Source organism: Asterias amurensis, chromosome 17 (genome assembly GCF_032118995.1).
Source record: "Asterias amurensis chromosome 17, ASM3211899v1".
Classification (NCBI taxonomy): domain Eukaryota; kingdom Metazoa; phylum Echinodermata; class Asteroidea; order Forcipulatida; family Asteriidae; genus Asterias; species Asterias amurensis.
Genome location: NC_092664.1, coordinates 10,510,189 through 10,523,358, shown reverse-complemented (window position 1 = coordinate 10,523,358; position 13,170 = coordinate 10,510,189). Strand labels below are relative to the sequence as shown.

General features: G+C 39.3%; 1 protein-coding gene across 2 annotated transcripts in view; it reads left to right on the top strand.

The window, feature by feature from the left end:
• Nucleotides 1-3,991: 3,991 nt before the first annotated feature.
• The window catches only part of LOC139949590 (uncharacterized), an 11,917-nt gene continuing 2,738 nt past the window's right edge, over nucleotides 3,992-13,170 (top strand). Inside the window, exons 1-8 of one of the 2 annotated variants that reach the window (XM_071947996.1) lie at nucleotides 3,992-4,386; nucleotides 5,485-5,614; nucleotides 8,982-9,090; nucleotides 9,990-10,068; nucleotides 10,764-10,846; nucleotides 11,475-11,537; nucleotides 12,345-12,470; nucleotides 12,980-13,170. The exon at nucleotides 12,980-13,170 is cut by the window's right edge and continues 2,738 nt beyond it. In XM_071947996.1, the coding sequence (XP_071804097.1) occupies nucleotides 4,357-4,386; nucleotides 5,485-5,614; nucleotides 8,982-9,090; nucleotides 9,990-10,068; nucleotides 10,764-10,846; nucleotides 11,475-11,537; nucleotides 12,345-12,470; nucleotides 12,980-13,170 (811 nt within the window). In that variant the 5' untranslated portion in view covers nucleotides 3,992-4,356. Of the gene's footprint in view, nucleotides 4,387-5,484; nucleotides 5,669-8,981; nucleotides 9,091-9,989; nucleotides 10,069-10,763; nucleotides 10,847-11,474; nucleotides 11,538-12,344; nucleotides 12,471-12,979 lie in introns of both variants that reach the window. The other variant, XM_071947995.1, reaches the window with a different exon arrangement.

Genomic DNA, 13,170 nt, shown 5'->3' with positions numbered 1-13,170 from the left:
TCGATACGCCTGATACGTGACCTTTAAACTCTGTACTAATTATAACGCGATTTACATATACCAGTTGGCCTATGGTCGTCGATATTGAATTGGGTTCCTGTTTAGGACAAAAATTGTGTCATGCCTTGCGAAGCATGAACAATGCCTTTGCTGTGACTATTGATCAATATTTTGTTGGATATCCGACATTCGGTTTTTTTCTTCTACTTTTGCGTATCACCGCCTTTTGACGAAGTATTAAAGTCACCTGGAAATAGAGTTTGTTTTTTCTTTCAAACATAAGAGTATATGCTTACGAACAATAAAACAATTTTTTAAGTACTTGTTTGTCACGATTTATATGTTTAAAAAATATATAAAGTTGTTTGGGGGGCTGACTCCGCCTACCCCTTTTGTGACGTCAACCGAGGCAGACTTTGCCTGCAATGCGTATAGTAAACACACGTTCAAAGTACATGTACATCCAAGTCGTGAGTTGGTACATTTCAAAAAGTGTTTTTCTGCATTCAGAAGCAATACACCTGGTCGGCATTGCCGGAAAAAAACATTTTTTTTTGTTTTTTTTTTTAAACGTTCAAAATCACGACTTGGTCCGTACATGTACTTTGCAATTGTGTTTACTCTACGCATTACAGGCAAAGTCTGCCTCGATTGACGTCACGAACAGCGCCATCTCGGGTCGGGGTCTACTCTTAAATTTGTAAATAACATAAGAACTGATTTTATTAAACCTTAGTTAACTGTTATTCACATTCCAGTCATCAAAACACGTATTATATTAGTGACAAAAGCTTTATTTTGAAAAAATACCACTTCCAGGTGACTTTCAGCGTAATGTCACGGAATAATAATACCAGTCAGTTTCCCTTGTGGAAAATTAATAATAACTGATTAATGGGAGTGAGATATTAATGAGCATTTGTTTTGAATATTATTATTCCCATTGATGGATTATCTTCTTTTAATAATTATAACCTTTTAATTTATGGCCGGAAGATTAAACATGATAACTTATTTTCGATTCTACTATTATAGGTTGTTTACATTTTTATTTTTATATTTTGGGTCAGATCAACCAAATTTGGACCTATAGTAGTAGTGACCGGCCACAAGCGGCTGGTACGAAAACACCCATAGTGGCCAAACCAACGGCCTCAGGATTTTACCTTTATTAGCATAAAACCTTATTTGGTAAGGATTCATTTTGGAGAGGTTGATGGTATAAAACATTGTGAGAAACGGCTCCCTCTGAAGTGACATACTTTTCGAGAGAGAAGTAATTTTTCACGAATTTGATTTCGAGACCTCAGATTTAGAATTTTGAGGTCTCGAAATCAACCATCTGAAAGCACACAACTTCGTGTGACAAGGGTATTTTTCTTTCATTATTATCTCGCAACTTCGACGACCGATTGAGCTCAAATTTTCACAGGTTTATTATTTTATGCATACGTTGAGATACACAAAGTGAGAAGACTTGTCTTTGACAATTACCAATAGTGTCCACTGTCTTTAACCATTCGTTCGAACAAGTCATAATGCTCTTTTCGAAACCACGGTTTCGGCTTCAGGCTCCGTCCTCTCGTCTGAAGCCATGAGCTCCTATTATGCACAGCAGACGCAAATAATAATTGTCAAAACAACCGCGGTGCTAAGCTAGCCTAGAGCCGAATCCAAAACCGAAGCCGTCGTTTCGAAAAGGGCCACATTTTTATGAGTCATCTCCAGAGTTGTCGTTTTCCAATGTTGCTATGTTGACATTAATTATTTTAACCACAAAAAAAAACAGAATTAATTTATAATTTCTGAAAAAAATATAGTAGCCTATGCCTACAAAAAAGCTGTAGTGTTGCTACAAAATATCTTGGAGTTTTGTATGTAATTAGTTATGATTATAGTCTTATATTTCCGTTTTCGGGAAATTTGTGATACAAAATGAATCCCAGACAAACTGACAGTAAGTCATCCATACTAGGTCTGGGATTATGGTCCTGCTCACCATAGAGCCCATCAGGCTGCACGCAGGTCAGGGTTTTGTGCCCGGTGTGTGTTAGTTTCCCGAAGTGCTGAGAGGCAGTGGACACTATTGGTACTCAAAATAATTATTAGCATAAAACCTTTCTTGGTAACGAGTAATGGGGAGCTGTTGATGTACACTGGGAAGATCATTATGCCAAACTCCCAGCTCTACGCTGCCCTACCAAGGGTAACTGTTAAGATCAGGGAACGAAGGATGAGGCTTGCTGGCCACTGTGTACGCCATCCAGAGCTAGCCGTGAGCCCCCTATAGTTCTCTGGGAACCCATTGACGGAATCAGGAATAAGGGCAGGAGAAGAACTTCATTCGTAGACCAGCTGAAGAAGGACGCAGCACAACAGGAAACATCCGAGCTTAGGACGCTGATGCTGGATCGGGATGCGTGGAAGACGACCATCAGAGTTTCCCGAGAAGGCGTCGGCTGAAGACATCCTCTCGCTCAACTGACTGAAGCACATTGTGAGAAACGGCACCCTCTTCAGTAACGCAGTTTTCGAAAAAGAAGTAATTTTCCACGAATTGATTTCGAGACCTCAGATTTAGAATTTGAGGTCTCAAATCAAGCATCTGAAAGCACAAAAATTCGTGTGACAAGGGTGTTTTTTCTTTCATTATTATTTCGCAACTCGACGACCGATTGAGCTCAAATTTTCACAGGTTTGTTATTTCATGCATAATGATGAGATACAGCAAGTGAGAAGACTGGTCTTTGACAATATTACTAATAGTGTCCACTGTCTAGAAGGAAGGTGATCCAAATCAACTGGGGAGGGTGCTATATCCTGACAAAACTTTGCCATTTGTGGGATAGAATCGCCGATGAATCTTTTGCCAAAGAAGTTTTTTTTTTACCGATTATCAACGACAACCGCTAAAGAGCCAGAAACGTAAAAAGAACTACACGTACACGGCCGGTGTCGTGTGCAATTATGTCCTCTATGCAATACTATCCGCCGGACGGTTTTGCAAATGCAATCGTGTCCGCCCGGACGCTGCTGCATAATGCAATTGTGTCCGCCCGGACCATTTTGCATAATCCGCCCCCGTGCAAAACCGTCCTTGCAGAAAATTAAACGCCCTTGGTCAACGGAACACGATAGCAATTTTTTTTTTACAAGCTAAGTGCATCCGTGTCATGAATGACATAGGAAATGTTCGGCCGGTGGGTATTCACTGCAATCATAAAATACGTGAATATTCATGCTGCAATTTTATGTTGGTTCAGTGCATCACACTTGCTTACGCGCGCACATACCATGTACAGTCATGTACATGTCCGCCGGACGGTTGTTGCATAGCCGGCCCCGGACACGATTGCATGCAAAAGTGTCCGGAGCGGACAGCATTGCATGGCGGACACAATTGCATCTGACACAGGATCAAGCACTATATAGGAAGACGACAAGGAGGGATGAGGCACGGCGCGGACGCCTTTGAAGGCCTGGTGTAAAATGCACAAAAGTTTTAAAACTACTTGTTTAAAATGTCGAATTGTCATGAAATAGGGGCAACTGCCATGAAGCGCCTCAATGGTATTAATGTGGTTTCCCTTCCGATGAGTTGAAACGTCTTGTGTCACTGTGTGTGCCAAAGCATAATCTTTGGCTAGACCTACTTTAAAATGCAGCGGTGTAACTGTTGTACGCCCTCTCGTGAGACGAATCAACAAGTCTACTTATCCGACGGCTGTTTTGCAATTTAACGCTGCACAAGTTTACAATGATTTTCGAAACCAGCCAAACCAATTAAAAGATCTTGGTACTCTCAACCCTTTGGTCCAATCGTTCCCCGGAAATGTTGCTCGTGACAATGATGATGGTTATTATGACAATTATGGCAGATTAAATTAACGTTTATCAGTGACGTTTTATGGTCAGTTTGTTTGCAACCATTTTAATTCATACAACAGTCGTACATAACTAGTTGTCGCTATGCAACGAATGGGGTACACGCTGTGGGTTTGGAGAGGGGTGTTTTGCTACACGAAAAGAAACAAGTACGTGTGTCCTACACAAACCACTGACTGAATTGCAATACAAAAGGCACAGGTTAAAGTTGCGTTTTGTTGTTACAACAGCGAGCAAGAATAGATCTTAGTTTCCTGCTTTTTAACAATAATAAATGTAAGTTTTGGCCGCTCTACGTCTTCGCAAGTAAACTACACGTTATATGATTGGTTTTCGAAAACAGCACAGCTTTGAAAACTCCGGAAACAGTAAAAAATACGTCCACCGTTCGGTGGTGGTGGTCGTCTGTGCGTGGGGAGGAAAAGATAGTGCCAGGAAAACAGCGACCAGCAGAAAGGTCACAAGATAAAGATGTCGGAACAAGGGACTGAGGATCGTGAGGTGAGTGTCATCACTTGATTTCTAGTTGAAATTGAACTGTACCCTTTATTATTTAATAGTGAAATATTCCTGTGTATTTTGCCACTCAACATCATACAATACATGCTCAATCAAACCGAGATTGCCCGGCAGCTAGAGGCAGTTCGAATCCTAAAACATAGGATTCGAACTGCCTCTAGCTGCCGGGCAACCTCGGTAGTCTAGTTGGTAAGACACTGCTCTAGAATTGCAAGGGTCGTGGGTTCGAATCCCACCCGAGTAACGTGCCTGTGATGTTTTTTCACAGGACTCGGGAAAGTACTGAGTATGCAGTGCTGACACACATCGGTGTATGGGTGGAAACCAAAAATTAATATTCTTTATCCCCGATGCAAATTTAACATCTATTATTTTATTGTTTGGTATGATGTGGGCCCAAGTTTTTACATTCACAGGTATAATCAAATGCAGTCTGCATACATTTAATGTAATTTCAAAATGGCACACACTCACAGTGTCCCACACTCGCATACCGTTTTTGGTTTTGTTTTTTTACAAAGGAAACTTCTTTGAAGAAAATGTTATAAAAATGTATTGCATCATTCTAAAAGCCGAGGCTTGTGGCGGATGTGCCTGTTACAAGATTACAGAACAAAACAGGAATACAGCACTAAATAGACGAATAAATAAATACATACCACTACCGTAGATAACTACACAAAGGTTTAACCATGGTTAAACAATGTAAATATAACTATGAAGCAGAACATGTATGTGAAGTAAACAAAGGGACAGCAATTAAACAAACAATACAAATTAGAAAACATAGACGAGTAAGTAGGTGGATAATGGAACACAGCATAATCACAGGGCACCACAGCAATTGCTGCGATTGAACTGTAAAGTGTTAGTTGTGAGTGCGTTCGTTAAGCTTCCTTGGGTCTACCCCGTCATGTGGGGCTTTTTTTTTTCCAGGAAAAATGTGTGCAGATAATTACCCACGTTCGTCCTGGAAGAAAAAAAACGCTACACACCGAGGTCGACCCAGGGGAGCTAAACGAACGCACCCTGTATGTTTGGTGGGTAATTTTTGCTTACATTTCAAAATATTTCTAACAGGAGCAGCAACCCGCATCTGGAGAACAAGATGAAAAACCTGCCACAGAGGAAAACAATGAAGACGAGCAAAAACAACAAGAAGAGGCTGTCGATGGCGAAAACACAGACAAGAAAAATGAATCAAATGAAGGTAGAGAGAGGGGGACAAAGAGGGGACGGCCAAAGGGGACCAAAGTAGGAACAGGTATTAGCCATGGAAGAACAGTATACAGTCATCGTATTGTCACCTGGCTTCTATCATATTCCATTTTATAAACCATTTCTACATTTGCCATCACTGGCTTAATTTCATATTGCTGTTAGTTAAAGCCATTGGACCCTTTCGGTTCAGAAAAAAAAAAAAAAAAATTCACAGATTTACAAATAACTTACAGGGTTTACAGAAGGCAATGGTGAAAGACTTCTCTTGAAATATTATTCCATGAAATGCTTTACTCTTTGAGAAAACAGCAAAACAATATAAATTCTCGTTAACGAGAATTACAGATTTATTTTAAACACATGTCATGACACGGCGAAACGCACGGAAACAAGGGTGGGTTTTTCCGTTGTTTTCTCCCGACTCCTATGACCGATTGAGCCTAAATTTTCACAGGTTTGTTATTTGATATAGAAGTTGTGGTACACAAAGTGTGGGCCTTGGACAACACTGTTTACCGAAAGGGTCCAATGGCTTTAAGCAGAAACTACTGAGTAGACAAACTTCTTTGCTAAGCAAAAATCAAGTTGGGCACCAGCCACAACCATGCAAACTTAAAGTAATTTTGGCTGGTAACGTGTTTCTGCTAAGGAACGCTATACTGTGCTCACTGTTTCCTGTCAAACTGATACTGTGCAACAACCCCTTTGAAAATTGTATGAAAGTTCAATTGCAAGGTTTTTAAGACAAACAAACAAATTGTAAATTTAGTTGTTTATTATGTCCCCAGGGGTCTTCAAATAGTTGCATTATATAGAAGATGTGACCTATGTTTACATTCAAACTGCTCTCTGTTGACAAAACACTTTATACGTCATGTTTCGCCGGGTACTGAGTTGCGTAGTCATAGTAAGATTGCATACACTTTCTAGCTGGCTGCCAAAACACAAAGGTTTTGCCCGGCGGTATGCGCGCGAATCATGTTATGGTTTTTGTGTGACGTCAGAGGTCACATCGTCTATAACCCTCCATCCTCACAGGGGGCTTCACTTTTCAGTGGTTTGGGGTCATGGGTTTGTTTGGGGTTGTTTTTTCTTAATGTATTAGTGTGAGACAGCATACAATAATGAAGATGGGGACAAATTGACTGCAAGACTTATTTGTTTGTGGGGTTATTTGCCCCAGGCAGTGCCTAAATAACTGGTCGTAGTCTAGCGGTCAAAGATGCAGATAGATCTGGCATTCGAGACAGTGAGTTGAGTTTAAAGACACTGGACACTATTGGTTATTGTCAAAGACTAGCCTTCACAGTTGGTGTATCTCAACACATGCATAAAATAACAAACCTGTGAAAATTTGGGCTCAATCGGTCATCGAACTTGCGAGATAATAATGAAAGAAAAAAACACCCTTGCCAAAGTTGTGTGCGTTAAGATGGTTGATTTTGAGACCTCAAGTTCTAAATCTGATGTCTCAAAATCAAATTCATGGAAAATTACGTCTTTCTCTAAAACTATTGCACTTCAGAGGGAGCTGTTTCTCACAATGTTTTATACCATCAACCTGTCCCCATTACTTGTCACCAAGTAAGGTTTTATGGCAGTATATGTTTTGAGTAATTACCAATAGTGTCCATTGCCTTTAAGGATGAACTGTCCCTCTAAAAAAAAAAATCAGAAAAAATTGTAATTACTCAAGGGCTGACACAAACCAAACATCACAGACAAATAACAACGACCCACAGTTCAAAGTCGACTCCTCGTTCAATTCCGCCTGACGCTCATCAATTTCCACCAATCATCCATTTATTCCACTGACATTCAAAGAGTGGTACATTCCATTGTCACTAACAATGACTGCATGCTCAGTTTATGTTCCTGCGTATAATGCCTTGTTTGATTAATTCACATTTGCAAACAAGGAGGGTCACCAGTTTCATGCTTAGTTTCCAACAAGTGGTGCATTCTTCCATACTGCACTTTCAACCCACTCATCATTCATCATTTTTAGTTTGAAAGTGGCTATCATGTTGCAGTTCTCGGTGGAAAAAAAAATTGTAATAACAATACGGTTATTAAAGGCAGTGGACACATTGGTAATCACTCAAAAAAATTATCAGCATAAAACCTTTCTTCATTACGAGTAATGGGGAGAGGTTGATAGTATAAAACAGTGTGTGAAATGGCTCCCTCTGAAGTAATGTAGTTTTCGAGAAAGAAGTAATTTTCCACGAATTTGAATTCGAGACCTCAGATTAAGAATTTGAGGTCTCGAAATCAAGCATCTGGAGCACACAACTTCGTGTGACAAGGGTGTTTTATCTTTCATTGTTATATCGCAACTTTGACGACCGATTGAGCTCAAAATTTCACAGGTTTGTTATTTTATGCATATGTTGAGATCCACCAAGTGTGAAGGCTAGTCTTTGACAATTACCAATAGTGTCCAGTGTCTTTAAATTGAGAGACCCATTGCTCTATTTACCAAGTAGGTGTTTACGCTGTCATTTATTTTGAGTAATTACCACTAGTGGTAATTACCACTAGTGGTAATTACTCAAAATAAATGACAGCGTAAACACCTACTTGGTAAATAGAGTGTGTGAAATGGCTCCCTCTGAAGTAATGTAGTTTTCGAGAAAGAAGTAATTTTCCACGAATTTGAATTCGAGACCTCAGATTAAGAATTTGAGGTCTCGAAATCAAGCATCTGGAGCACACAACTTCGTGTGACAAGGGTGTTTTATCTTTCATTGTTATATCGCAACTTTGACGACCGATTGAGCTCAAAATTTCACAGGTTTGTTATTTTATGCATATGTTGAGATCCACCAAGTGTGAAGGCTAGTCTTTGACAATTACCAATAGTGTCCAGTGTCTTTAAATTGAGAGACCCATTGCTCTATTTACCAAGTAGGTGTTTACGCTGTCATTTATTTTGAGTAATTACCACTAGTGGTAATTACCACTAGTGGTAATTACTCAAAATAAATGACAGCGTAAACACCTACTTGGTAAATAGAGCTGTTGATAGTACAAAACATCGTGAGAAACAGCTCCCTCTGAAGAATCATAGTTTTTTAGAAATAATTTCTCACTCAAATATTAATCGACTTCGGGCCTGAGGCTTTTTTTAGGCATCTGCACAAATTTGTGCAACAAGGGTGTTTTTCTGTCATTAATCTCTTGCAACTTTGATGACCAAACATGAGTCCCAATTATAAACGAAAAACATCAAACATCACACATCGATTGTCAATAACAATGCACAAAATACATGTTACATGTAACTGCAAAACTGTTTGTTCATAAAGTTGATATTTTTATTACAATTCATTTATTTGTAAACTTTGTTTCAGTGAACTCAACAGCAGAAGAATCAAAACGTCAAAAGCAGTTTGTTGCGGAATTCAACCGGTTAAAGGACAGCCTGGAAAAGGAAGCTACAAAAATTATCAAACCGGAATTGTAAGTATAGTTTGGGGCTTTCTATTCAACATTGTGGGTTTATTTGTTTGTAGGGGGTGTATTAGTCCCTATAGGGTACGTTTGATTAGTTTCCCTGTGTTGACCCCGCAGTACTCAAACTCGGGTGACCCCTGACACAAGCTAATCGAAGGATCACATCTCGTGGTGACGTCAAGCACCTGGGGCCAGCCCAAAGTGACCCACTCCGGGTGAGCCTCTAGAATGATGTCAAAGCTATTCTAATATACCGGGGCAGACCGCCCAGGTCGAAATTCCAGTTGAACCTAGTTAAACTGGGTTTAACTGGAACTAGTTGAAACCAGTTGATAAACTAGTTAAACACAGTTAAAACCAGTTGGTTTAATATGGAAAATGGACAGAGACCAACTGGTTTATAATTTCAACCTAGTTGAACACAGTTAAACCTTGTCCAATCCAGTTGGTTAATATGGAAAATGGACGAGTTTGGTCACTATCCAGTTGAACCAGTTGACCCCAGTTAACTAGGTTCAACTGGAATTTTGACCTGGGCGGGGTCAACCCAGGGAAGCTAATCGAACGCGCTCCTTATTAGTCAGTAAAATCAGTCAATAAATCAATCCAACTTATTTAGAAGGCACTGCATAGTTTTTCCCTGGACTCTCAGATTTGATTGTTTTTATTCGAAACCTTATCATCAGGGGCCTCCCCAGGATTGTTCAAACTGTAGGACATTTTGTCGAAGCACACTCAGTTGACAAACTCATTCACCAATGCTCCTGAATGTCTTCTTGATACGATCATTGTGTATACACTCAAGTATCAAACCATGAGACACGCCCCCCCCCCCTAGCTTTAGTAGACCTGTTTTCATTCAATAATAACTAACATTTAATTTAAACATGTTTTTTACTTGACAGCCAACCACACACACCATATATTCACACCAGTCTAGCGCCATACTACAACACGTACACAGTCCAATACCTTTTGGATCTGGTAAGTTTACAGAGTTTTTTGTTAATAATAAAAAAACTTGGAAGTTAGGGTTACAACAAACAACTTTTTTAAAGCAAATCGCATGCCCTCTAAGCGATTTGCCTTCACAAAAATGTTTATTTTTCAATCCCTTGTATTGTTCAGAATTAACTTTTGTAAGACCGTGACCAAAACAAGTGACTTCGACGGGGGTCCTTAAATCTTTCGCAAAAATTTAATTTTAAGAACAGTCCAACTTTATAAACTTGGTTTTTATAATAATTTAACTTTCGAGTCAAAGGTGCAAAGTTTTGATCTGAGTAGGTGCAAGAGCTCTTCAAGATAATTTGAGGAGAGCAATTCTTGTTTTTTCAAAATTAAAATACAGGTAAAAGGCCTGTATTTATGCTTTGTTTTTTAAAGGACAAGGGCATCGTGGGCATTTTCTTCTTGAAGGGCACCCTATGAGGAAATTTTAAATTTCTACTGGGAGCATTTCATGGGCACCAAGGCAATGAGGGGCGTCGAGGCAATCACATCCGTTGCCTCCAATGCCTAGAGCTGTAAAGTATCAGGCCTGCATGTAACTAAATTATGAAGAACAGCTCTTTTGTACTTTAAGCAATTCCCCGCTCTCTATAAAGTTTTAACCCTTGGTAATTTTCTGCGTTTTTGAATTGCACACAATTATTTTTTGAATGATTCTTATTTTTCAGCCTCCTCATGTCCGACATGGATACATCACACGGAAAACAGCCATTGGTCTTGTAGATCCAGAAGTCTCACATACCATGGATGTGTAAGTAGCTTAATAAAAGAATTGTACTTGAAAATCTTGGCTTGATTTAGGAAATCACTAAAAGTCACCCTGAAGGCAGGGTATGCTTTTGGTATTTTCTTTGGTGTGCCCCCTCAAACGCACAAAACTAAACAACCTGTGTAAATTTAGGCTATATTAGTCATCAAAGTTGCAAGAAAATCATGCACTAGAAAAAAACACTCTCACTTGTGAAAAATTACATCTTTCTCTAAAAGTACATAACAGGCCCATTTGTACAGACTATTATTTTGCTGTTGATGTTCGATAATATCTCGTTTTGAAATTCACGTTAAAAAGATTGTTTAAAAAAAAATGGAATTTTAAAGCATTTTAATGTAAAGTTAAGTGACTTACAATTTTCATGAGGACTTATTTATCTATTGGAAAATGAATTCACCACAAAACTGGAGCCCCTCTTTAAGTTGTGATTTATAGTTTAACGTCACACACTCTGCTTTAGAACTATTCAAATTCACTAGCAAAAGATGAATCTAATTTAATCTGTAGTAGGGATAAAGAAAAGTGTTTATTTCGACCCATGTGTTAAAAAAAGTCTTGTGAAAATGAGTAAATTAATTGTATTTGTCTCTTTCGATTCATTGTACAGGAGTCTTGATTCCGTCCCAGATTCAGTTGAAATACCTGTAACCTCAATGACAGGAGATCTCTCGTAAGTAACCATCTCTAATGGAGATTCTTTTAAAGGATTCGGGTACTTTTACAAATGTCCACAGATTTACATTAAACTTACACGGTTTGAAGATGGTGATAGAAGAAAGCTTCCCTTCAAATATTACTTACTGAGGTGCCGTAGTTTTCTACTATTATTATTTTAAAAGTGTATAAGTTTGATGTAAATCTGTGGACACTGTGTTTTGTGTTATAAAAAAGTAAATAGACCCATATGACACAGTTGTACTTTTTTTTTACAAAAAATTCACTCTGATCGGATTCCATTTTGTCATCACTTGCAGAGCTGCCTACCTAATTCAGAAAGTTCCCTGAATATACAATCAGACTTTTCATCAAAATTCCCTATTCCCTATTATGTTGGATGTAGTTTTAACTGATTGCTGCACACAATTTTCCTGAAAGATGTTTATGTAGCAAGCTCTGTAATGACGTATATGTGAACTCGCCAAATTCCATAACTTGTCAGGTCGTGAGTTCACTGACCCAATACTAAAACCACTGGCTCTGCCGTCGATTTAGCCAAACTCTACCCAACTTAGGACCAGGACGAGTTGAATTCTGTATCCAATAAAGACGTTGGGACGCATTGAACCCATCCAAGTTAGGACGAGCTCTTCCTAACTCGAGATAGGATTAATCCTTGCGTTTCGTGAAATCGGCTGCAGGACCTGGAGTCCATTGTCAAAGTTGCGCCCTGCATAATGTTGTTATCCCTTTGCAGCAACTAATTCAGAAACAACCTTCTTTATATACTCTAATTAATCATTATGTTTATGGACTCTAGGCCAAGAAGTCAGGCTGTCAAAAACAGAGAAGGAAGCACCAGACTACCCAAGTGGCCGGTTGTCAAATTCCAGAAGAGGGAGGACCCTAATAAGAAGCTCAACTGGAGTGATGTGCCAAAACTGAGGTCAGTATTTTATTCGTCCAATCTTTTTTGAGAAAACAGAAAAAAAGCTTTTGCAAACTGCTTACCAACCAAAAGGACCCTTATGGTAAAATGGCCTGACATTTCGACCCAGGCAGAGTCTTAAGACTTCCAGAAAGACTCTGCTAAAGTTGAAACGTGGGGCCATGAACTATTTTTTGCAAATATTTTGTGATTGAATCACACATACTTGTGTGCTGCACTCAATTTCCAATGGATAGAGTCCTCATGAAAATGGGGAATAAGTCTCTAATCCTCGCATCAAAAGGGTGTAAATTGCCATTATCCTTTATACTCTGTGAGAGCAAAATTTGAAGCATGATGTACTCGGACATTAACAAAAATTAACCCTCTCGAGTCTTTGATAAATTGTTTCAACTCGTAGTTTCAATCAGTATGCTATGAGTCGTCTGAAGACGACTGCTTTGATGATCAGAGCATTATAGACTTCAGTCTTCGTTAACCGCTCCGCTATCTTTATTTCATCTCAGGGAATCACTCAAGACACAGTACAGCAGCAACGCCCAGGACAGAATCAAGAGAGATTACCAGCGCACCCAGCAGGACTGGACCCGCATGGAGCTTGAGAAACTACGTGAAATCCATGAGGTCAATCGCAGCCATATGCGCATCACATGCGGAACGTATCTCGGCACGTCCAAAGGGTCTCGTCAGGCTGTCA